Genomic DNA, 25431 nt, shown 5'->3' on the forward strand with positions numbered 1-25431 from the left:
GTTTGTACACTGTTTCACTGCAAATAAGTGTACTCTCTTGGATCTTTTGTGCACCTCTTTATTAGCCTTTCCTTCTCCTTTAAGGCTCAGGGGATCCCTAGGAAGCTGGGATAAGATGCCACTGGCCATCACTAGAGGAAACCACCCTGGACTAATGTATGTATGTATAACTTTATTTATAAAGCGCCACCAGGGTACAATCTTACAATATACAAAATTACACACAGGAGGACAAGTAATAAATACAATAAGTATAAATACACTGGGAGTAAGTGCCATGTGGTATGAGACGTAGTAGGAAGGAGGTCCCTGCCCCATAGAGCTTACAATCTAAGTGGCTGGTTAACATAAAGGCACAAATTGGAAGGTAGGAGTGCATCAGGTATGGGCATTTGCCCTTAAGAGCAGAACTAGGCAAAATAATGTTTTAGTGCTCCAGAAGGTAACAGCTGAGCTTAAAGAAAGTAGGTGAGTGTTCCCTACGGAGGGATTCAGGGATAGAGTTCTGAGAGGAGCAGAGGAGACCAGTGAAGAAATGTAGTGAGGAGCGAAAGGCTTTGAATGTTAGTAGAAGGATTTTGTAAGCTATCCTTTGCTTAACAGGCAGCCATGCAAGAGAGCTTAAGTGAGGCTGAGAAGGTTCCCTCTTAGGAGAGAGCAAGAAGATCCTGGCAGCAGAGTTTAAGATTGATTGCAGGGGAGAGAGGTGGGAGTCTTGGAGGCCAGTTAGTTGGAGATAGCAGTAATCTAAGCGGGAAAGAATAGGGTCATGGATTAGTGTTTTAGCTGTTACTTGTGAAAGGAAGGGACGTATCTTGGAAAAAGCGGCAGGTTTTGGCAGTGTTATTAATATGGTTAGAGAAGGAGAGAGACTGGTCAAAGATAACCCCAAGGCAGCATGCAGAATTAACAGGGTTGATGGTCATGCCATCAATAGTAATGGTGAAAGGAGGAGAAGGGCCAGGTTTGGGCGGGAAGACCATAAGCTCTGTTTTAGCTAGGTTAAGTTTGAGCTGGCGTCGGTTCACCCAGGATGAACCAGGACTCAGTTTGTTACTTAATCTGATTCTTGTCTGTCTGTTTATTCGTTCTTAAGGTGGCCATAGACTTTAAGATCCACTCACTTGGCGAGGTCGCCCAGCACACGGATCTTCTCCTGATATCCCCACCTACGGGTGGGCGATATTGGGCTAATTTAGGCTAACTCTATAATTATAACAACGGTAATGGCGCAGTCAGTTCAGGGGCCGCATCAACGAGCCGATACGGTCCCCGATCCGACTAAATTTTTTAACCTGGCCGATCGTTGCTGCCCCTACATGGGTCGATAAGCTGCCGGATCAGTCTAAGGGACCGATATTGGCAGCTACAATCGGCCCGTGTTTGGCCACTTTTAGGGCTACAAAATGCTAGAAAATACACTGCCATAGCAATGCTGAGAATTGTCTCTGCTAAAACACATGTAAAGACAATTATCAGTATTGTCTATTTGTAGCTGCGACAAGTAGCTGGTACTTGTGTCAAGTAGCTCCGTGTAGCAAAAAAGGGAAAGTTGTGCTCAACCACTACATTTTAAACCATTAGGCGGGGGTGCAATGAGGTTGTGACCACAAAATACATACAAACAACAAGAGATCCTCTGCACTCACCCATTATCAATATATATAGGACGTTAAGACATCCTGTGCATTAAGCTACCAAGAAATGCCCTCCCCTTTAAGCAAGTAGCTCTGTGTGTCATTGCCCAAGGATTTGCTGGGTAAGCATGCTTGTGTTTGCTATAGATTTACCTAGCAATATAAGTACATCAGGGACATTGGACTCAAATAACTGTCCCAAAATCTGCTGAGTTCTACTTTACTGAGACAGAGTTGCTAACCAACCCCATGTCATGAGGAAGATAATAATCCACTAAGGCCTTTTTGTGACATTGTTTCATGTTTTAGTGCGAATAGTAATTCAGGCCAAAATAAAACAGGGCTATAGCGTTATTTTCCTCATTATATGGGGTTGGTTGACAGCTCTGCTCAGACTAAAGGTGGCCATACACGCTAAGATCCACTCACTTGGCCGCAATAGATCTCTGCTACTGTGGGCGACCAATCTGTCGTATATGAGGCATTATGGGAATTTTCTTTACCCAGCTCTGCGTTTTTTCTTCCTGTTTGGCTTCTGATCATCTGAACGGGAGAAATATGGGGAGACTTAAGGGCACTATTGAGACAACTGAAGGTAAGCCTGCATTTTGAGATTAACTCTTTAATAGCCTTTCCTTCTCCTTTAAGGGCACTATTGAAAGAACTGAAGGTATGCCTGCAGCTTGAGATTAACTCTTTATTAGCCTTTCCTTCTCCTTTAAGGCTAATGTCACACGAGGCATCTGGTGTATATTTTTGCCAAGCAGAAAATCGCTTGCCAAAAATAGCGCCATCCACCTCCTACCAGTACCTGCACCTGAATGAATGAGATACGCCCGGGTGCAGGCACAAGTAACCGAAATATGCATAAAAACTGAAGAATTTGCAAAGACGCCTTGTGTGACATTAGCCTAAGGTTTGATTTACTATAAATCAGATATATATTGTAAATTATTATAAAACCTATTATAGCAACCTCTCTATACTATAGGGTCCCTTTCTTTACTAACTCTGGGCCTGGCAACGATCTGTCTAATAGCAAAAACAAGTTGAGCGACGTGTTATTTAATACTGATCTTTGTAAGGCAGGAAATGACTGCTAGCTCCACATATAGCATGACACACTGAAATAACTGCCTGATGTTTATACAGTTAGATTTTTGAATAGTGTTATTTAAGAATACAGGTATGGGACCTGTTATCCAGAGTGCTTGGCACCTGGGGTGTTCTGGATAAGGGATCTATCCATAATTTGGATCACCATACTTTTTGTACTAAAAAAGAAATGTAAACCTTAATTAATCCCAATAAGATTGTTTTGGCTCCAATAAGGATTATTTATATCTTAGTTGGGATCAAGTACAAGGTACTGTTTTATTATTACAGAGAAAAAGGAAGTTATTTTTAAGAATTTGATTAAAGTGAAATCTATGGAAAATGCCTTTCCCGTAATTTGAGCTTTCTGCATAACAGGTTTCCGGATAATGGATCACATACTTATATAACAATGCAGCATGTTACATAAATAATTTACACAAGTGAGAGGGATGATTTCGGGGGGGGGGGGTCACACGGCTCTTATTTAACATCGCTTTTTGTATTTCCAGCCCATTCATGCCCCAGGCCAGTATCACTATAGCAGGGATGTGAGGAGACTTGGGAGGCAAACCAATCAGTGCTTTCCTATTGTCCTTGCTGTTACACAACCCCAATGTTACACAAGGGGAGACGCCTCACTCTGTCTGTGCTGCACGTGAGGGGGAAGGAGCAAGCATGAGCTAAGCCTTTTGGTAATGGAGAGCTCACATTTCCATAGCCCAGTGCCACTCCCCCGAGCACAGTATATATAGCAGCACCCTTTATGTATCAGAGCACTTGGCTGCGCTTGCTGCTCACTGACAACCTCTGTGTCCTGCATTTTATCATGAACAATATGGGTCCCCTGCTGCTGCTGAGCCTGCTCTCTCTCTGGGGCACTGCAGTGAGGGCTGAAGATGGGGCATCTACTGATGGCAAGTCTCCTGCATTCTGTGGTGAACGAGAATGTCCCAAATTTCAACTGATACAGCAATACGATGTAAGGAAAAGGGGGTACTGTAGGGATATTGTATAAGGAAAAGAGGCACTGCAGGGAAATGCACATATTTATTTATTAGTCTGCTACAAGCAGTCAATTCTAGTCTAGTAATTAGATCCATAGTATACAGGTGCCCCAGGACTAATATGCAATTCAATTCTGCTGCAGATGCACATTACCCACACGCAATTTTAAGCATTGTTACCATGTGGTATGTCTCTGTGCTTTCCACCACCACTCCATTTTTTTGATACATATAGTGCATTTGTCACTAGCAGGTGCATCTATGCCACTTAGGGCCCACAGCATTTGGCCCCAGAGATAGTTAAAATAACAGCACAGGTATCACAGTATGAGTAACATGTTCTTTTATCTGGGCAGCTGACCTGGAAGGGTTAAAAAAAAAAGCAGGACTCACGCACACAAAAAGTGGATTCTAAAAAGTGGGTTTAACTATTATATATTAAAATCTGAAATTTTAGCAAGCTGAGTAATCTAGAGATCCCTTGATTGTATGTGATGTATAACTAATGGATATTTATGTTTTTTTTTAGTCTTTTGAGCTCCGAGCTTATGAAGGAAGCCAGTGGGTCACAACAGAGCTGGATGATGGTTTCCTTGGCTTTGGAATGGTCACAAGCTTCAGGCGCTTATTTAATTATATCTCTGGCAAGAATTCCCAAGGTGGGTTATTTGTTACGTCTCTATACCATATCTCCCACATAATGAATACATGTTTTCAGAATGGTGCCTGCAAATTTACACTGTGAACTTAAAGCAAAGTAACTTGCCCAGATGTTAATGTTGATTTTGTTATACCTGCAAAAGGGACCATTTTTTTACCCTACCAGGTTGTAGTAATCACCTTTTTTTTTTTTTTTTGGGTATATACAGAGGTGGACTGGGGTGTGTAAGGCCCACCAGGGCTGCTACCCCAGCGGCCCCCACACCCCCTCAGGGACCCCTGCTGCCCACCCACTGCCAGCCCCTTCCTTCCCCCTGCACGCATACTTTATACATGGGCTGCAGCAGGTGGGGATTGGGTCTGGGTCAGTGGGGCCCGCTGTGTTTTTTCCCGGTGTTCCACTGGCCCAGTCGACCCTGGGTATAAATGATTATGCAGGTTAACTCATTCAGTTATTTTAACAAATTTAAATAAATGCTTGCCCTAAAATTAACTTTTTCATGGTGTAAATGATAGTTTTCACATGAATGATATAACAGTATGGGTTCAGACAGACTAGATAGACACATACTTCAGAAGCAATAAGAATTATAAAGATCAGTTTTAAATGGATTGAAATGAATATTTGCTTTATACTAGAATCTCATGCTAAAGTGAACTTTACCTTTACTGTCTCTCCAGGCTGAGGTTGTGTTTATTGTAAATAAAAGGCAGCCTGACACCTTCACTCAGAGGGTGGTGGGTCTTTTAAAGCCAGCATTTCAGTATAGACAGGATAGTAAATTGGTTGCCCTTTATTCAGTGTGGCCACTCACATGCCCTAAACCAATAACTGGATCACATAGTGGTTCTTGGCCTATGGAATTTTCTGCTCAGCCAAACTGATATCTAAATTGTTGATTTGTTCCCATGCAGGGGCCAGTGGGTAAAGAAAGGCTGTTACTCTGTACCTTCATATTCAGTAGCACAAAAGAAGGAATGTGTGGTGTAACCAGCCATTCTGCCTATGCTTTGACAGGTTTATCCTTGGTGCCCCTGTGTATCTCCTGTATTTACAAACTAGGGAGGCCTCATTAGTTGCTCAGAGCCATCATGCCTGTCATACATAAACAGACTCACAGCAATGTGAACCCAGTAGCCACGAGATAACAATAGTACAGACAGTTAAAGGGGAACTAAGAACTTGCTAAGAGTGGTCCACTGAGCACTCTATTTTTTTATTTTAAGAGTGGATTCTGAGATATTGGCAATTTAGCAAACTTTTTGGGTCAGCGACCCTAACTGTTTACTGTATTGTCACCTATCCCCTAGGGTTGCTGACTTTTAGGGAGCACTATTAAGCGAAAAGCCTGTCTAAAACTGCTAATCTCAAAAACCACTAAAAACAGAAAGTCTGCAAACATGCTCACAGAAGCACCCTGAAAAGGTTTTCATAAATGCATGTTTTTGGGTTTATATCCCCTTTAAATAAACTCTTATAGACAGAATGAGTCTGTTGGCCTGCACAAACTGACTCACCAAGGTACTGAAACGGTCTATGAACTATGCCTAAATTTTTGCTCAGATGGGGTAACCAATGGCATGGGTCCCTAAATCTTTCTTCTCCAAACTCCTGTTATCCTTCACTATAGCTATACAGCAGAATATTAAATCCTTAATCCTTACATTTTTCTTTCTTTTACAGAAAAAAAGATTGAAATGACGGTGCCAGTACTCATACAGTACCCATTAAAAGATACAGGTCGCAATGCTACCATGTCTTTCTTCTTGTCACCTTCCCTGGTGAATCCTCCAAAACCCCTGGACCCTGCTGTTTATCTTGAAAACACCTCCCCGTTATCGGTTTATGTCATGTAAGTGGCTGCTTTGTGCAAAGTATATTATATTTATTATTTCATTGCATAACATTACATTACTAATTCAACCTCACAAATTAAAGGGGATGAATAAATAAATATAGCCATCCTAAGCAACTTTTCTACTTGTTTTTTTTCTATTTATTAGCCTGGGGTTCAGTGACCCCAGCAACCATTGAACAGATTGTGGCTATATATATATATATATATATATATATATATATAAATATATATATAAATACTGCCCTAGGTAAGGTATAGAGCCCATTCTATTGCAGGACTTACCTCTTTGGTTCTACTTACTCTCTCATACTTTTATACTTTATGCTGTTTGTTCAGGTCGATATATAGGCATATATAAAGACCTAGGAATGTTTGGGGCACATCTAAGTGTGGGAATGATGGGAAGACATGCACACTAAAAGTACTGTTTACTCTTCCTACAGGTCCTTTGGAGGCTATGCATTGGACTATGACTATAAAAAGAAAGCCAAGGCACTTGCAGAAAAGCTGAGAAACCTGGGCTTGTCTTTTGATGATTCCGTTCGCACAACTGCAGGCTACAATGACCCATTTACACTGATTAATAGGCACAATGAAGTCTGGTACAAAGCAAAGTGAAATGCAGAGAAATAGTTGTGAACAGTACTAATGTGTATATGAATTATGTCATGCAGAGCAAGGCTTATATGGCTCTATGATGAGGAATGCTGCTTGGCGTTCTGCTTCTGCATGTCCCCCATCACTCTTTAAGAGCATTATAACCTCTTAAGCTAAAAAAACCTATTTCAGGTACAGCTCTAGAGGGATCTCATGCATTTTTACATGGCTTTTCTACATACTTTTTTACTTGTTAAAATAGTTTTTGATATTTTGCCAATTATTTAAAAGCCCCATTATTTGTATATAGTGGAACTTTGCACCTTCCTTCTAGTACTGCAGCATGTGTAGGTAGGACTGGGGGCAGAAGTTACAGTACAGCAACAAAGCAACATTTTATGTAACATTTTATGTTACTGTAACCTTCTTGCTCTTGTGCCCCATCTTGCTTTACTGTATCCCCGTTGCTCTACTATAGGCATCTTGTTGTGCTATACCGTCTGTCCTCCACTCCTGCCTACAACTCCTTGGTGTGGGCCTCAGTATATAAGGGGGTCCAGGACATGCTTTGCTATTTGCTCCACCCAAAGACTGCTCTGTTTAATAGTTATACAATAAAACATTTGTAAAACAATGTGCTACTGTCTATGCTCTGTACTGTCTATACACTGCTTCCAAAACAGCCAAAAACCAGCCCCTACGCTGGCAACAGTCCTCTGCCTTGCCTGCACCTGGAACCATTGCACCTGGAATTCTGTCTGAGATAATGGTTGTACTGTGCAGTGTGAAGCCCAATGTAGCAAAAAAAAGCAAATGGCACTCAAGCTTGATGCTTGATAAAGGGGTTATCTTGCCCCGAAACGTTGCACCTCCGCAATAAAATTTTCAAGGGTTTGTTCCCTTGTTTGCAGCCCTGAATGCCATTTGCTTTTGTTGCTACATTGGATTTGGGAGGGTGCCGATCCTTCCAGCAGTGTGCACCGGGCGTTCAGCTATTTTGGAGAGCCAAAGGGTGTGCCGAATAGGTCTCTGTTGTGCTTACTCAGTGTGAAGCCCAAAGCACAAATTCAGTGGGAGCAGATCACCCCTTGCCAATGAAACGTAATATATGGTACAGACTAAGCCCAGACTGAAATTTTAAATAGGCCCTGGCATTTCAGGTAAACAGGTTCCCAAACAACCCCCACAGGCCCAATAAATAGTGACTGTCTATGGCAGTGCTGTCCAACTGGCGGCCCGCAAGTTTCTGTGTGGCTGCTTTGATGGCTTTGTATAAGCTTTAAATGGTATCAGTGCTGTGATTAACTGGCTCCCTGCATGGTTCTCACCTCAGATTCAGGCTTTACCTCAAATTCACACCTTTTAATCCCTGCAGTTTTTACAACTCAGGCTGAGTTCTCCTGTTCACACCTCAGACATTGTATGTATTGCCTGGCCTATGCTGCCTGTGTGTATGGCACACATAGGCAGCATAGGGCAGGGAGGGTATGGCACACACAGGCATGGTAGGGCAGGCAGAGTATGGCACCCACAGGCAGCTAAGGGCAGGCAGAGTATGGCACTTACAGGCAGCATAGGGCAGACAGAGTATGGCACACACAGGCAGCATAGGGCAGGCAGAGTATGGCACACACAGGCAGCATAGGGCAGGCAGAGTATGGCACACACAGGCAGCATAGGGCAGGTAGAGTATGGCACACACAGGCAGCATAGGGCAGGCAGAATATGGCACTTACAGGCAGCATAGGGCAGGCAGAGTGCTGCCTGTGTGTGCCATACTCTGCCTGCCCTATGCTGCTTGTGGGAGGTGAACCTGGCAGCGGTTTGTTCTGGGAGTTTGTTAGCAGTTGGTAATAGCCATTAAAGGGTCCCTAAGGTGTGTAATTATGTGCTGGGGGTTGCTGTGCTATCCACAGATGAGAAGGAGGCATATGGATTTAAGGGTGTGTCTAAATATGACCTAATATAATTCTTATATGAATAACGGTTGATATCCCTGCAGTGAGGACCAAGCATTTGGGGTTTTGCTGCACTACCACCATTGTGATAAAATGGGTGTGGTTTGAAGTGGGTGTGGTTTTAAAAGGGGAGTGGTCAAAACTGGCTTCCATTAGCGGCCCTCCACCACGTATGCTAGAGAAATTCCGGCCCTCGGCACCACAGAAGTTGGACAGTACTGGTCTATGGCATCTTACAGCAGTCCCTCTGGCATTTGCCAGAACCCACACATTACCAGTCTGGACATGGTGCAGACTCCAGGTTCAATAACCCTTAACCCACAATAACCTATAAATAACAAGCAACTAGCTGTCTACTGCAAATAAAATTCAATATAAGGTTGGTATATTATAAGGTGGATTATTAGCTTAGAGGCTCAGTTTTCCTTGCCCCCCTTAACCAAAAACATGTTCTGCGGTCTATAGAAGTGGCCTTTTATCCTTTTATTCTACTATTCACTTTATTTACAGCAATTAATCTTAATACATTATTACTATGAAAAAGAGACACCACTGTGTACCAAGCTATTGTACATGCTGTACCAGCATTGGAACATGTTTATGTGTGCCGTATTCTAGTACTATTTATCTCCCATTAACAGTGGAACTATATTTATAATAGTGGCCTGATCCAGATAGCTTGAATTCACTGTAGCATCATTCTAATCACCATTATAAATATACCCAGGTGCTCACTGTTTCCTGAGGCCTTGGTTGCTTGTAACAACAAACTTTATTGAGACACAAACAGACAAAATAGCAAACCTTAGTGCCATGTAAAAATGCAAAATTCTTTCTGGCAAAAACCAGCAGACCCCAGGAAATCATATTTGGGGTGTTTTATAACACTCAATATGCAGGCAGCATGCTGTGTTTGCAGAAGCTAAGTTGGCAGCCAGGAAAATTCATAGGGTCCCTACAGGCCATATACTTATGACATAAAGAGACATAAACCTAAAACAACCACATGATGTTGACAGTCAGCAGAGCACATGAACTGAGAAGTTTGAGTTGTAGGCATTGGAATCAAGGGGGCCCATGCACCCCCCAATATAGATTGTTTTCCCATATATGTAATGGCAACACTTTCCCCAGCACCTTACTTAGAGCAGAGAGCTTCTGTACACATAGTGCTGGCCTGCAGTGGACCAAGCTGTGGGATAGTGACACCCTGTAGGTTCAAAGGTGAATCCTATTACTCAAAACAACTGGGAAATCAAAGTGCTACTGTAAATATTTAATAAATTAAAAAGGAAAACATCAGACAATTTTGTTGTACATAGAATAGAGGGATTCTCTAAATACAATGAGGGATGCGCATCAGGACTGTATATTTTGTCTGAAATTCATATTAGAACCTACTATCAATATGTAGAATGCATTAAATAGTAAATGAAGGAAAAGAGGGTTGTTATGAATATAATATTCTGAAAGGGAACGATTTTCCTGCATTTAGTACAAATTTGGATAAACTCTGAAAGATCTTGTTTAATGAGCCTTTGGATGCAATGTTTAAAACCATACGTGTACGTGGCCTGGGCAGAAGACTGCAAATAGATTGCACAAAGACATATTTCCATTGGATTGTGTATACGCTGGTATGTACAAAAGTATAGTTTGATGTGGCCTTGGATATAATAGTTTGACTGTTGGACTGTTGCATTTGTTTTCAAGATGTACTTTGCTAAAAGGGATCAGCAAACAAAATCAAATTCCAGACAAATAGAACAACACTGATAAAAGTGAGTATAAGGTTGACATTTGATTACAGCAACTAGAGGCTATGATGAATGGAAAACAGCATAACAATTTGCTGCCCTGTTTTTCCATATAAAATCATTTCCAATTGATGTTATGACTCTCTATCTCCATCTGTAAGTCATAGATAGAGCATATATAGGCCCCTCTTTACTGGATCTTATAGAAGGCAGGATTATTTGAGATATGAGCCCACTCTTTCTGAGTGACATCTGAAGGGCTATAAAAACTCATACGCTTGTAGGGACCCATAGGGTTAAGTGACCCCTATGGCTTTAAATCCCTACAGAATCAGTTCCCTTTATTGTTGGGCAGAAGAGAATGTATCTAAGTAAGTTCATTAACATATGTATGCTATTGGTTAGCAGGGATGGTGACCACATCCTGCCTCACTTTGGTATAGTGCTGGGAAAGGAGTGGTGCCTTCCTCTTTGCTTCCACCTGAGGAACAGGGTGGGTGTGTGCTGTTAGCCTGGGGAATGGCCCAGTTGAAGTCAGGGAACAGGGCCCCATGAATGAGGCATTAGATAGTGGCAGGTGTAGCTCCATTTATAGTACCACTCTAGGAGTGTAAGGCAGTTAGGGCTGAGCCCCTGTATAGTACCACTCTAGGAGTGTAAGGAAGTTAGTGTTGAGCCCCTGTATAGTACCACTCTAGGAGTGTAAGGCAGTTAGGGCTGAGCCCCTGTATAGTACCACTCTAGGAGTGTAAGGAAGTTAGGGTTGAGCCCCTGTATAGTACCACTCTAGGAGTGTAAGGAAGTTAGTGTTGAGCCCCTGTATAGTACCACTCTAGGAGTGTAAGGCAGTTAGGGTTGAGCTAGAAAGAGCAGTTCTGAGCTCCTACATAGGAAAGGCAGTTTTGGAGGTATCTCTCCCAGGCCACATTGCCTGTGTGTGTGGCAGAGGTGAAGTGAGATTCCTGCCAAGTCTGTCTGCAGGGGAGTGTCAGTATCAGTAGAGTGTCTGTATTATACTCTTTATGTGGTGTTGCCTGTACCACTGGCGTCTGAGAAGCTGTATTTTGAGTAACCTTGTTGATGTCATATAAACACTTATTATTTTGTTGTTTGCAAGAACCTCTGGTGCCCTCTGTTTTATTTTTCTGCATAGCAGCAAGAGAAATGTAGTTGCACAACACCCTCACCTTCCTCTTCCACTTAGCGAAGGCCCATTCTGGGTGAGAGAGTACAGTGTAACCCATGTTCTACTGGTACTAGCACGGGAAGGCAGCTATTGAGCTGAAATAGAGGTTACACACTCCTGAGTTAAATTAGAAGTTTCTATTTGTAAATTACAGACTTGTCTTAAAAGCAACATCAACTCCTGAATTTTACAGGTTGCCTTCCTACAAATATTGGCTGATACAAGAGGTAGAGAAAACCTGCTCAGTAGAGTTTATTATTATACAAGTTTGAAAATTAGACAGATAATCTCTAAATCTATATTATTTTGCACTATTTTTAGACAGCAATAATCTTTTACTAATTAAGTTGTTAGTAACTCATTTAATATGATGCTTCTAAACATTTTTGGCTTTTCACCTAAAATCATAGCACCCAAAAGCCTGACGTCCTAGATATGTACAATATGGTTTAAGCAATGAAAGGAGCAAAGCTGAGCCACTACTTCGATATAGTTGGAACTTTGCATTTTTTATTAAATCATTTTTGTTTATTTCTTTAAATGTAAACAGTAGCATAAAAGCTAAATAGTTAGAATTTTCAGTTTTGGGCACTTGCCATAATCTTGCTTCATAACTAGGCCTATAGTACATGTACTGTAGATGTTTCCAGGTATTTTGCCTTCTATATTTCTTCCCCCACAACAGTGAGCTGTATAGCATTTTAATGGACAAGAACAAATTCTATGTGAGTTAACACTTGTAACAAAAGTTAAAGTAATGACTCAATGTATAATATACATTAAAATAATAATAATGCTATTACAAAAAGGAAATTGACACAAAAAAGCTGTATTTTTAAATATTTGTTATCTGTTATTTATAAAGTGTTTACAAGGTTTTGGGTGCCAAACTTTATCTCAATTAAGAAAGCCCACTCAGGGAAAAATACCTCAACTAACAAGGTTCCAACCAAAACACTGTGTGAGTTTCTTCCTTTACTCACACTGGGTTTCCTTAATGATTGTTTGAGCGATCATACATTTTCCACTATGTGTTTCTCTAACATAAGGGCAATGGGATGCTTTGTCACCTGCGCTTTGGTGTGAATCCCTGGTGGTAAAATATTTGATGTAAGCGCCTCCAAATAAAGGAGAAGGCAACTTCTGGTGCTTTCCAATGCAGAGGGAGATTTATTGAGGATGACAAAAATACAGGAGTAGGTTTTATCAATTTTTATGGGAGGGGGGAGCCATAGAGGGGAGAGAGGAGAGAACTGCACAGACTCTGGCCCCAGGAATGAAGGATTTTTCTGAGAGAGGAAGTCAGATACCCTAACATCATGTTTACAAAAAAGGAGACAAGAAATCCTGTGTTTCTTTTGATAGTGGGTGCTTATGGGTGTATTTACTTATACGTTTCTGATAAAGCTTAATTAGTTTTTACATTTCCTTCTCCTTTAAAGCTATCAATGAGCAGACATTTAATCACTTTATTGTCATATTTGTGAATTTTGTCTAGTCTTAAGTCTTAGTCATGTGGAGAAAGTATTATATATCTTACTGACTGGAACCCTTTATGAAGTCTGCATTTGGAACTGGTTTAATGTAAAATTACCTAGGTATGTCAGTGGAATAAGTTTTTTGGGCTCATTGTAATTGTGTATTGAAGAAACTAATCATCTCTTTGCCTGGTATTTAGAGCCTCTTGTGCATTTTTTGGTCTGGCAGAATAAACAACAGGACAGGAAGAGGTGACCGAAAAAAGGCCAAGGTGGTGAAGAAAAGAAGAAAAATAATAATAGAATAAGGCATTCACGACCCCCCTTTCCCTTCTGTTTCACCTTCCTGTTCTGCCCAATCTGAAATATTTCCCAATCTTCCCCTCTGGAAAGTCATCCAAACTGTAAAATCAAGATTAACAAACACAACCAGCCACGAACTTCTAACATTGTCCAGCTTGCACGTAAAATTATTTTCTTACCAAAGGTCGAATTCCATTCCCAGAATCACGTAACTATTATCTTGCTGTGTATGTTTGTGTCCAAACTGTTATCTCTTTAAATTTGTCCTGTCATGCCCAAGTCTTCAAAAGGTTACATAGGAATGCAACAACTCAAGCTAACAAGCCAGGGATATGAGCAACAAGAGAGAGTGAGGGAGGGGGTAGTGACCAATCAGCATAATCCTATTAGCCTAGCAGCTGGTCTGGTGCAAGGGGACTGGCCTTAGCTAATATATATGACCAATTATGTGAGAGGATAGAACAGGTAAATCCAATGCCACTCCTCCATACACAGCATGTAATTGTGTAGCAAGTGTCACTGCCACTCTCAGTCCCAAGCTACTCTGAGGCCATGAAGAACCTGGTGGCCCTGTTACTGCTGAGCCTGCTGTATCTGCATGGCACTACATCACTGGCTGAAGACATTAACTCAGATGCAGAAACGCTACCTGCATTTTGTACCAGTTATAAGTGTCCAAGGTATCAACTAATCAAAAAATATGAGGTAAGAGGATTGGGCTTGTATCTGGGTTAGAGTCTGAATGACACAAAAGAACATTGCTCTGTTGCCTGTAACAAGGGTCACTGAGTGTCCAGCTTAGTTGCAATGCATTCAGCAACTTCAACTCACATTAGAAGCTGCAGTTTCTATAGTTGACACTGATTCTGAATTGGACAACATTTGTTTTGGGGGATACTGTGTACATATGGGCTCTATGATCATACATACTAGGGATACACTGGGATTCATTTACTAACACAGATGTTCAGTTGCACCAGTGCAGTTACCCAAAGCAACCAATCAGCAAATCATTTTGATCAGTCTACTACAAGATGTGATTTGATTGTTGTTGGTTAATGCACTGGTGCAATTTAGCCTTAGCAGCATCAGAGAAAAGCTACCGAGTGTTATTATCCTTCATGTACATCAATGGCATGTTTAACAAGCACTTTATGAGAATATTCATCATGCTCCTCAGTTCCTGCCCTAGTGGCACTTACAGTTACAGATCTCATCACATTCACACACTAGAATGAATTTAATCAGGAGTCAAAAAGTCTGAAGTGTTGTAGAATGCAAATTTTGCAATTTTGGTCCAGGGGGACTTAAACCAAAAAAGTTCAACAACCGCTTATTCAGGGTCAAACCATTGTAGACTGAGCTGCTACTGGGAAGCAAGTGATGATCAATACGTTTTATGAATGTCAGCCACCCCCTTAGAAGTTGTTTTGGCAATCACATTTAGCCTTGTTTCCACCCCATGCTTTAAAGTAGCCCAAATGGACAACAAAATTTGTTATTGATTGGAGGAGAAACCTGCATACATGAGCATGTACAATCATGAGCATGACAGGCAGTCAACAATCAAATGGCCTCCTGCTAAACATTTTAGATACTGCATTGGGGCCAGTGGCATAACTACTATACAGCAGAGGTGAATAGTGGGGGTCTAATGTATAATAGTCCCCTTTGCCCTTTGGCTACGCTAATTTTGCTGTCCACCACAAACAGGCAAAGGGGGGGGGGGTCTTTTAAAGGTGAGGCACCTGAATAACTAATACTGAGTTCTTATTATTTATTTTAATTAAGAACCAAAACATTAGTTAATTAATAATTGAATTAGACAACGGTGATACAGTATATCAAACAAACAAATCCAAATCTATTTATAGAGCCATTTTGAGGGATGTAAAAACTGGGGAGAAGTACATAATGGTACCTTAGGAGCAGCAGGGGCTACAAACTTAGCTGTGGACTGTGTCATACGGTAGGACCTAGGTAGTTGTGTGCATGTAAGCCTCTGAAAAGCGACTGTGGCATATATGTTATAGTAGGGTATAGTAGGGTTTAAGTAGTGGCATAGGTGTTATATCTGTGCTAAATATAGATCACCTGTGGCACAAAATGGGAATGATCTAACTTTGTATCTCTGCTCTAGCCATCCTTCTAGGCTCTCCAGAGTGTGTACTAGCATTTATATTTTGCAAAGTCATTTGCAGTGCTATCCAAAATGCAACATGATTTCTTGGCAAATGGTATACAAGGGATGCCAGTAAACAGTGAATCGGGGATCAGCCTGCGTGATAGTGAGGATGTAAATTCACACAGTTCTTAATAATATGCTCCTTTTTTGCTTTTCAGAAATTTGAACATAGAATTTATAATGCAACTAACTGGGTCACCACATCTCTAAAGCTGGACTTCCTTGGCATTGGACTAGCTAAAAGCTTCAAACGCCTGCTGGATTATATCAATGGGAAAAATTCTGAAGGCAAGATATCTCATTCGTTCTTTTTATTAAAAGTCTGTCTTTCATCAGTGATTAATTATTTGTTGTCAGTGCTGTAGTATTGATGGGAACCTCCATTCAAAAACTGTTTTTGTATAACAAAAAATGTGATTCTTATCAACTTTCCATTATGCATTAATTCAAAGTTTCTAGTGGTTTAAAGTTAATTGTAATTGCAATGTAATGTAATTTATTGTTCTGACTCTATACAGTGTAGCACAATTCATTATACCTCCAGGTCTGCTTTTAAGAACAATTTACCTTCCTTCATTGCTAGGACCCCATCTCCACCCCTCATCATTAACTGTCACCCCGAATATGTTTTGATTTTTATCTTCTGAGGCATCAGATTAATTTAGTCTCACTCCTACTCTTCCCTGTCTTTCTAGGTCTAGTGATGAAGATGACTGTCCCAGTCCGTATAAAGGTTCCACGGAGCGATATTTTATCTACTAACGCTACTATGTCATTCTTTGTGCCACCAGCTGTGGACACTCTGCCCACTCCCCTAAACCCTGATATTTATGTTGAACAGCTCCCCGAAATATCAGTATATGTCAGGTAAGTGTCATGGTTGCCCAAGTTTTTCCCAAGTCCAGGTATTACTAGGATGTATAATATTAGTAACAGATCTCGACTGGGAGTCAAAATAAGCCCTGGCACCTTACAGCAGCCCCTCTGGCACTTGCCAGAACCCACAGATCGCCAGTCCAGGCCTCATCAGTATTGACAAAACAGTGTTTGCTCTATCAAACAAGCTATGGATTGGAGAAGGAAATTAATGGTTTCAGTATGCTGGTGGGTACACTCAATGACAGCTTGTATAGAAGAAACCCATAGCTATATATAAAGAGAGTGAGCAGGGATTTTTACAACTATAGAGGAAGTGGACACCACAGTCTGGGGCAACCAGTATCCCAGGCCCCCAGTAAATGTGGAGTCTTCTCCCTCTGTATTTAAATTCTGGACTCATTGGCTTGTAATAAAACTGAATCAGAGGCCAATATTTGCCAGTGTATTGCTAACTGAAATCTTACTGCTAGATTTGTGCACATTATGGGGCTATTTAAAAACATACATGATAAAATGAACCAGTGCAGTTGCCTGTAGCAAAACAGGCTAAGGAAAAGGAAAGGGCTGTCTTGGGCCCACCAGCAGTGTGCATGTTCCACATTGATTATCTCATGCGAGTTGCTGAGAGCACCCTAGTCTGGAAGTACTCCTTACATTAGCTTTGGCACCCCTTAGTGCTCTTGCACATCTGTCTGGGGTCTATATAAATGAGCCCTAGCAACTTTTTTGCACATTTTTGCTCTTTACACATTACTTTCTACACTGTGCAAATTGCCACAGGACTCTTCTCTCCATTTTAGAGCACAGATACCAACTGCTCACCCCTAGAGTACAGTGCTGAGCTAGTCAGAGCTGATCTAGTGAGGGGCGATAGGGGGAGCAGCAGGAGGCAAAGTGTGACATTTATTTTTTTTTATATATTTACATATTTTACATTTGATAAAATCTTTACTAAAATAAAAAAAATGGAAAAAGTGCTTAGTGCAATTTTACATTCATTTGTTTCTATTTCTTTTAATAGAAAGCTGCAAATAAACACAATTCTATTTGTGTAATAAGCATTGAGTCTATATTTTTTTAAAAAGCAACACGTATTAGACTGCTGACAATTTTTCTAGAGTAAAATATTTCTATTGCACCTTGGGAGGTTATTAGAATGAGACCCTGTTCCCTGCTTTTCCTTCTAGATCATTTGGTGGCTATGCTCTGAACTCCGACTATGAAAAACAAGCTAAAATACTTGTTGAGGAACTGGAGGCCCTGGAACTGTCTTATAATAGCTCCTATGGGACGGCTGCAGGCTACAATGATCCCTTAACATTTTTCAATCGTCACAATGAAGTTTGGTACATGGCACTGTAAAGGAGGAGACAGATGGATGCTGTTTCTTTGGCAACTGAATGTCAGTAAAGCGTCCATGTGTAAAAATGCATCCTGCAACATTCATTAATATAAATAACATTAAATATATCAAACCTCAGCATAATAGTAATATGATGGAGAGGTGCATCACATGTGAATTTAAGAAAAAAGGCCCCAGTGCTATTTATCCACACTGTGACTACTGGTGGCTATTTATCTCAGAATTGAATATTTTTAGTAACACTTTAAATCACAAAAAATGTTTGGTGTCAATCACAATGAGTGCTGCTATAGCCTATAACACTTTCCTGGTTGGTAAGTTAGGGAAAACGAAGCTAGGGGAAGGTAATTCTACATTTACCTCTTTATAGTTATTCTGGTGATGTCAGAGGAAGGTGCCACTGATTGTTTTTAGGGAATGGCATATGATGAAATTCCCATCCATTTGCAGCCCTATTTAATAAAACTCAGGTCTGACCTGGTCTTTTTAGTGCTATTATCACTTAACAAAAGTTGTTTTAAGAAGAGTGAATACAGCTATAGTTTATGTATGGGATCCCTTATCTGGAATTACCTAGAAAGCTCCAAAGCTCCATCTCCCATAGAGTCCATTTTAAGCAAATAATTCTAATCTTTAAAAATTATTTTTTTTAAGCTTGTACTTGTTTTTGATTAATGTTTAATTGATTTTTAGCAGGTTTAAGGCATGATGATTCAAATTACGGAAAGATCTTTTATCCAGAAAACCCAAGGTCCCAAGCATTCCAGATAATAGATCCTATACCTGTAAATGTTTTGAAATGACTTCCCTCGTCCAAATGATATAAAGCCAAAAAGTTTAGCCTAATGGATATGCAGAGCAACTGGGCTGCTACATCCCTATGGCGCTGGTACAGAGGGGGAGCAAAGGGCCTTAAGCTAAGAGAAGACATCTTTATGGACAGAATTAATTTTATTATAATTTTAGTTTAACAAACAGCGCAAGGTATAGATAATCTTTGACAAAGAAAATGAGTTTAAGGAACCGAGTGACAGACCCCCTTTTAAATCTGTGTTCAACGTAAAGGCACCTCTCTGTAATGACTCAGATATATAATCCTGATATTCTAGATGGTAACCCTGATATCAGGATTAGATATCAGGAATCAGTTTTGGGGATCAGAAAATCAAGCTCAAGAGTTGGAATATATTGTAGTTTTTAGTAAATTGCAGTCTTAGGGTGAAGACACATGGAGCTACTAGTAGCAGCTACTTTTTCAATACCCTGCCATAGACAATACTGAGAATTGCCTCTGCTAAAACACACTTAGAGATGGTTATTAGTAAATAATCAGCATTGTCTATTTTAGCAGCCGTGACAAGAAGCTGCTACTAGTAGCTCTGTGTGTCTTCACCCTAAGGGCTGTGACAGAAATGGGTGGGATGGCATACGTGGCGCGGCGATTTGCCGAAACCACCAAAGTTGCCTTGAGAGGAAACTTCGGCAATTTCAGCGCTGTGAATGCCATCCCACCGGCGATTTACATTCTAGCCGGTGGGATGGCACTTCAGGGAGATTTGTTGCGCGGCGACTAATCTCCCCGTCTGCCATGGCCCTTAGGCTTTGTCCTGACATTTGATAATGTTCTTATATGTATAAAGTATTTTTTCTCAATAAACCTTCTAGTGAACACATGTATAGTAGCAATGTATGTGTCTCAGAACAGGCCATGTAACCACAGGGGATAAAAGATATAAAATATGGCCAGCAGGTGGAGACAAATATAAAGGAAGCTGATCCTGTATCATTTGTTTACACTTCATTCATTCTTGGAGGCCTGCTGAGCTGAAGAACTCTAGAACAAGCTTAATCTGTCACAGTTTAAATGTCACTGCTGTTTCGCTCCTTTCTAATCTTCTCACAGCCTTTGAAAAATATGGAATATTTTGGTACATTAATTAAAAAAAAAGTTGCCTTTATACATAAGATAAGCCTGTACATTAGTGCCGGAGTAGTGTCTCTTTACCTGGTCAACTGCAATATAGGCTTGGCCGAGAGCATCTCTGGGTTTTCATTTGTCACACACTCATACAGGATGGAGGAAAACAGATCCAGGATGTCTTGTTTCTGAAAATAACACATGCATCAGCTAAAGAGGAGGAGTGTAAAGGCGCCCATACACTGAAAGATCTGCTCATTTCTTGAGGTTGCTAAATGAGCAGATCTTTTATTATTAAACCTGACATCTGGCTGATTTTTGGCCTAATTTTGGTCGCGTAGGTTTGTCTGAGGACCCCGATAAGTTCCCGACTGGGACTGTCAGCAATTTTGATCGGCCCAAGTATGGCCACCTTAACTCAAGGCCCCGGGTATCCAGAACAGGAGTAGGATTTATCAGCACACTACTTGAATTGAGCTTTTACTGTATCCCTTCGCTAACCACTGGGATTTAGAGCCTGATCTCTAATAACCTCTCCACTAAAAAGGGCAAGTGCAAGAGCAATTGTGAATATCAGCACTCATGTACCCTCCTTTTTGTGCCTGTAAGCAACGCACCAACTTACACTGTAAGCTCTATGGGGCTAGGATTTCCTTCCCCTTGTGTCACTATTTATTGCAATTTACATTGTAAAAATGTACAGTGTGATGCACAGATAAGATCTGAGTAAATAAAGATATACATATATACTGCAAACAATGTGTTTAAAGTTATTTAGTAAAAGGTGATTTTAATAATGACAACAAAGAATGGCAAACACACAGGAAAGTGTATCATGGAGAATTTGTACCTGGCCCATATCGGTTGTTGATTTGCAGAAGTAGTCAGCAAATGACAGGAGGGCTGGATCCGATGTAAAGGCAGAAATGGCCTCAGGCTAGTTATATTTTTCACAGGGACACAGATGGATACAGACACACACAGACAAACATACACCATACCTCCCAACTGTCCCAATTTTAACGGGACAGTCCCTCTTTTGACAGCTCAACCTGCAGTCCCAGATTCTTACTGAAAAGTCCCTCATTTCCCTTTGATCTCCTGCACTGAAGCTAAAAAAGATACAAATTTAATTAAAAGTAGCTTTTGGCAGAGAGCCCAGAAAGGTAAAAAGCCCCCCCTGCACTTAGATACAACTAATAAGCTAAACAGGTCTCTTAGGGGAACTCACAACTTAAAGGGAAATTTCCCCTTTTTCAGCAAAACTGTAATAACACATAAAACAGGACCCCAAATCCCCCAGAAATGTGTTCAAACTTTAAATAACCTGCCAAATTTAGTCAAATGGGAGTGGTATTTAGGGGGTGTGGTCACAAAAACAAGCATGGTCAAAAATTTGCCGCGATGCGGGGCAGCATTTTTGTCCCGCTTTCAGTTTTCAAAATGTTGGGAGGTATGCCCCCCATACACAGTGACTCCTTCTTCTTCAGCGGCTCCTCTCCGTATGTGGCTTCTTATACGGCAGCGACAGGCCCTTTTATAAGGTTGCGCCCCGTGCGTACGTGTGACATCAATACGCACGGGGCGCAAACTTATTAAAAGGGCCTGTCACCGCCACGAAAGGAGCTGCATGAGCAGAGGAGCCGCTGTCCCAGATACTTCAATAAATGTTCCACATTTCCATAATCTATTTGGCGGACTGGACAGAATTCAAGACAGTATTGTGAGGATATCAATTCGAGACAGTATTGTGAGGATATCATCTTATGCGTCCTGGAAGGATGGAGTCTGTCTACTATAGGCGTGTGACTTTCCTAAGTGGAATAGTCATGCTAAGGAGGACTTATGGGTGGACTAGGTTTGGTTGTTTACCTGCCAGGGGTACTAGCAGCGGTTGCGAACCGGGGGCCTAGCTGAGGTATTCTATGAGGAATATCTCTGGAATTGGAAGCCCTGGAGCCCTTGGGGCGACGGAATACCCCCAACGAAGGGAAGGCCTGGACTTCAGTTGGTAAGCGATTTCCTTGAGAAAGGGTCGGCAGACCGTAGTCGGAGCCACATAATGGCAGGTTGCAACAGAGAGAATCGTGAGTGGCTAAGCACCTGTGCTGGCTCAAGGGATGCTTCTCAAGATATTCATTGGTAGGCAAGAGTTGGCAGGCAAGGGCTGAGTTCCTTGGACCAGGACTGGATGGCCTGGGGCCCCGAGGATGAGGCCACAACAGTACACAGGCTGTCTCCGGCTGAAGAAAAGGAGAGTGTGACCACAGAGGGAGTGATGAACCATTTTTTCCAACAGTTGTGGCGGGGAGGAGAGAACAACAATGAAACATCGGATGGCCTGGAACCATTATCTGGAGACCCCACTCAGACTATAAAAGATTATCCAGATGTTTGTGGAATGGAATGCAGAAGGAATCTTCTTCTAATACTAGATGAAAGAGTGTGAAGATTCCGTGACCATAAGGTCCAGACAGGGGATAACTGATGCAATGAGGAATCATTTGCTGCAGATGAAGACTAGAAGTGTTTTCTGACTCCCTAGGGTCATCGGAGGAGATTTCTCCAGAACTTACGAATGGTTCTCTCACTGGCTGGAGCGTGCAGGGACTAGTGTCGCTAAACTCTTCCTGGAGATGGGACAGTTGACGCTAGAGAGAATTAGGTCGAATCTGGACCTGTTCGGCCCAGCCTGACCAATATCTATCCAGGCAGGCGCCAACCTTGGTATGTCAGTGGAGGCTGGACAGCCAATACAGGGGAATCTGTACAGGAGGTGAAACCTGCGCTTGATCATCTTGTGCCGCTACCGGAACAGGAGTTACTCCTGGAATCTTCAGAGTGGCTGGCTAGGGCAATCCTTGACCTGGAAGAAGTCTCGACCAGAAGGCGTTTTCCACACCTGGTGCATGTTGGGTATTTTACCTTAGAAGAGGTAAAGCTCCTCTTGAAATGTGGGCACAATGCGGAATGAGACTGGTAGCGTAGGAACACCGTGCTGGTGTATAGGCAGTAGGGTGCATAGTACGGTGCCAATACATGGCCTAGTACGGTGGCAGTGCAATGCCTAGTATGGTGTTGGTGCGACATGGTGCCGAGAATAGTGCCGGCACGGTGCAAGTTTAGTGCCAGCACAGTGCCAAGGCAGTGAAAATACCATGATAGGTATGTGTTAAGTACTGAGTCAGGTACAGTGTTAAGCATGCCAAGGCTGTGTAAGTATAGTGCCAAGTGCAGTGCCAAGTATGCCAAGGGCTGTGAAAGTACAGTGCCAAGTACAGAGTCAGTACAGTGTCAGATATGCCAAGGCTGTATAAGTACAGTGCCAGGTACAGTGCTAAGTACGGAGTCAAGTACAGTGCCAAGTACAGAGCCAAGTATGCCAAGGCTGTGTAAGTACAGTGCCAAGTACAGTGCGAATATATGCCAAGGCTGAGTAAGTACGGTGTCAAGTACAGGACCAAGTATGCCAAGGCTGTGTAAGTACCGTGCCAAATACAGAACCAAGTATGTCAAGGCTTTGTGAGTACTGTGCCAAGTATAGTGTCAAGGTCTGTAATACAGTGCCAACATACAGTGCCAAGTGACATGCATTAATATGACAACATCAGGATAGTGTTGAATTGCTAGGAAGCAACTGAAAGAAATAATGCCCAATGCCTAATGCCTGCCTAACCAGCCCAAGGTCTGTGCCTGATCTCCTCTTGCTTGCCCCCCCCCCCCCACCCCACCCTACCCTGTGCAGGTACCATCCCTCCTGTGTCAGGCCTGAATTCTCCCTCCGTGTCAACAGGGGTCCTCGGATGGCGGCGGAGCGACTGCGTTCAGGATGGAGAGTGGGCAGGTAATGCTGAGTCCTCCCCCCCAGTGTCGGAAGGCGAGCCGCAAAGAAGGCAGAGCTGTACCGGGGAGAACCAATCAGGATGGAGAGCGGGCCCAAATGGCGTGAAGTAGAAGCGCGCAAAGGTCAGGGGTCGCGCAAGGGCCTCAAGGGCAGGCTGGACAGGCGAGGTAGGCTGGGCAGATTGGGCAGGTTGTGTAAAGGCTGACCTGGAAGTCCTGGCTTTTGGGACATGCATCACTGGACAGCTTCTGCACTCATAGGTAGAGGCAGGGATCCCTGACTGGCCCGCTCCAAGGGAGTCTTACTGGCCCCAGTGTGCATATTCCTACGTAGGGGGGAGCCTGTGTAGGAAGCCCTTGGTGAGGCCCCTGTAGGTCAACCCCTGGTGCCAGATTCAATCTGGGCGAAAAAAAATCCGTGGAGGATGGTAGAGAGATCCTGTCTCCTGAGGACACTAGAAAAAAAACTGTCTCACTCAGGAAGTGAGGGGGGGGGGGGTGTATAGCAGCAGGGAGGAGGGGCTTCTTCCTCTTCTTCCTATTCTAGTGTCCTGCCTCCTGTTGGTACATACTATACCCATGGTCCCTGTGTCCCACAGACACCTGTAAGAGAAAACTGCTGTAAAACCTTGTATTGTGCCTGCTCTTGGCACTAATGTTCCGATGTCTGAATTTATGCCCACAGCCAGTTCAGAGCCTTTTCTGTATCATAAAGTAATGAATACCTGCCAATCAAATGCAGCTAAACAGCAGCCAGACTATTTGTTACTTGAAGGAAATGTGCAACCCAACTGGGAAACAAAGGCAGGGTTTCAGAACAGATTTATTGTAACAAAATTGTATGTACAAAATCCATTTTACATTTTGCATTGCAAGAAAAATACACTCCGAGCACTTAAAATTGTTATTTGTGTTTTCCCTTAAGCCCTGTATTGGCTTACCATGTTACTATTGCGTTTCACTGTCATTGCAGTATATACATCAAGCAGGTTTATACCATAACATTGCAAGGTACTTTAACCTTAGGTAAAATAATAATATAAATAATCCAGCCTGGAGGGGTAACGTTCTCAGGGTTCCAATGGCTGGAATTGGCTGCTCCTAGCATGATGGGAGCTGTGTCCCCCGGCATCAGTTGGACATCCCTGATCAGCCTGTCACCATGGCAGAGGAATGCTGAGTGCCATGTCAAGTATCCCCAGACACTGTTACAGGGCTTTACTTCAGCTGATTTCTGTTGGTTCTCAGGAGGCTGCTGGCCTGATGACCATTTATTATAGTACCATTGATTGTGGGTTGCCAAGAAGTATCGGTGCCAGCCGCAGTAACGCCCTCACTGGCATCTTTAGGTCTTTAAATTTCAGCAGCAACTCGGAAAAACTTTCACTCCCTGTACATAGGAAATAACAATATGGAAAGCAATGTCACTGTATCAGTTTAGTGTGAGTGCTACTCCTGGCTGTAAATGGACACTTCCCTGCTGCTGGCACCCTACTGGCACCTTATTAGCACAACGTACCCTTTTCCCTTCCATCTTGCAATGATTGCAGAGATAAACTTTGCTTTTTACTTATCTCCCCCCAAAGGGTAATGGCACACAGGGTGCCTTTTGCACTTTAAGCACAGTGTTTGTAAGTAGCAATATTACCCTCACAAAGTTCAGATAGGCTGATATAACCTTGCATGTATGTGTGTTCTTTGGTTAG

General features: G+C 42.2%; 3 protein-coding genes across 3 annotated transcripts in view; 2 read left to right on the top strand and 1 right to left on the bottom strand.

Annotated features, from left to right (window-relative positions):
* Positions 1–3532: 3532 nt before the first annotated feature.
* On the top strand, positions 3533–7481 carry hebp2 (heme binding protein 2). Its single transcript, NM_001039739.1, is given in 4 exon segments — positions 3533–3714; positions 4269–4398; positions 6084–6252; positions 6702–7481. Coding segments are annotated over 4 exon segments (627 nt in total). The 5' UTR covers positions 3533–3561; the 3' UTR covers positions 6877–7481.
* A 6567-nt stretch (positions 7482–14048) lies between these two features.
* Positions 14049–18081, top strand: LOC100135146 (uncharacterized). Its single transcript, NM_001113859.1, has 4 exons — positions 14049–14242; positions 15881–16010; positions 16418–16589; positions 17789–18081. The coding sequence occupies exons 1-4, from the start codon at positions 14090–14092 to the stop codon at positions 17961–17963; spliced, it is 630 nt and encodes a 209-aa protein (NP_001107331.1). The 5' UTR covers positions 14049–14089; the 3' UTR covers positions 17964–18081.
* A 6449-nt stretch (positions 18082–24530) lies between these two features.
* Positions 24531–25431, bottom strand: part of anapc1 (anaphase promoting complex subunit 1) — a 54399-nt gene continuing 53498 nt past the window's right edge. The window contains 1 exon segment of the mRNA NM_001079398.1: positions 24531–25115. Coding sequence (NP_001072866.1) covers positions 25000–25115 — 116 coding nt within the window. The 3' untranslated portion in view covers positions 24531–24999.

Source organism: Xenopus tropicalis, chromosome 5, assembly GCF_000004195.4.
Source record: "Xenopus tropicalis strain Nigerian chromosome 5, UCB_Xtro_10.0, whole genome shotgun sequence".
NCBI lineage: Eukaryota > Metazoa > Chordata > Amphibia > Anura > Pipidae > Xenopus > Xenopus tropicalis.

Bases quoted from the DNA above. Each gene is read 5' to 3' on its own strand.
- LOC100135146 (NM_001113859.1), top strand. From the start codon at position 14,090: ATGAAGAACCTGGTGGCCCTGTTACTGCTGAGCCTGCTGTATCTGCAT. The intron at 14,243-15,880 runs GTAAGAGGATTG...TTTGCTTTTCAG, and splicing joins AACTAATCAAAAAATATGAG to AAATTTGAACATAGAATTTA. The intron at 16,590-17,788 runs GTAAGTGTCATG...TTTTCCTTCTAG, and splicing joins GAAATATCAGTATATGTCAG to ATCATTTGGTGGCTATGCTC.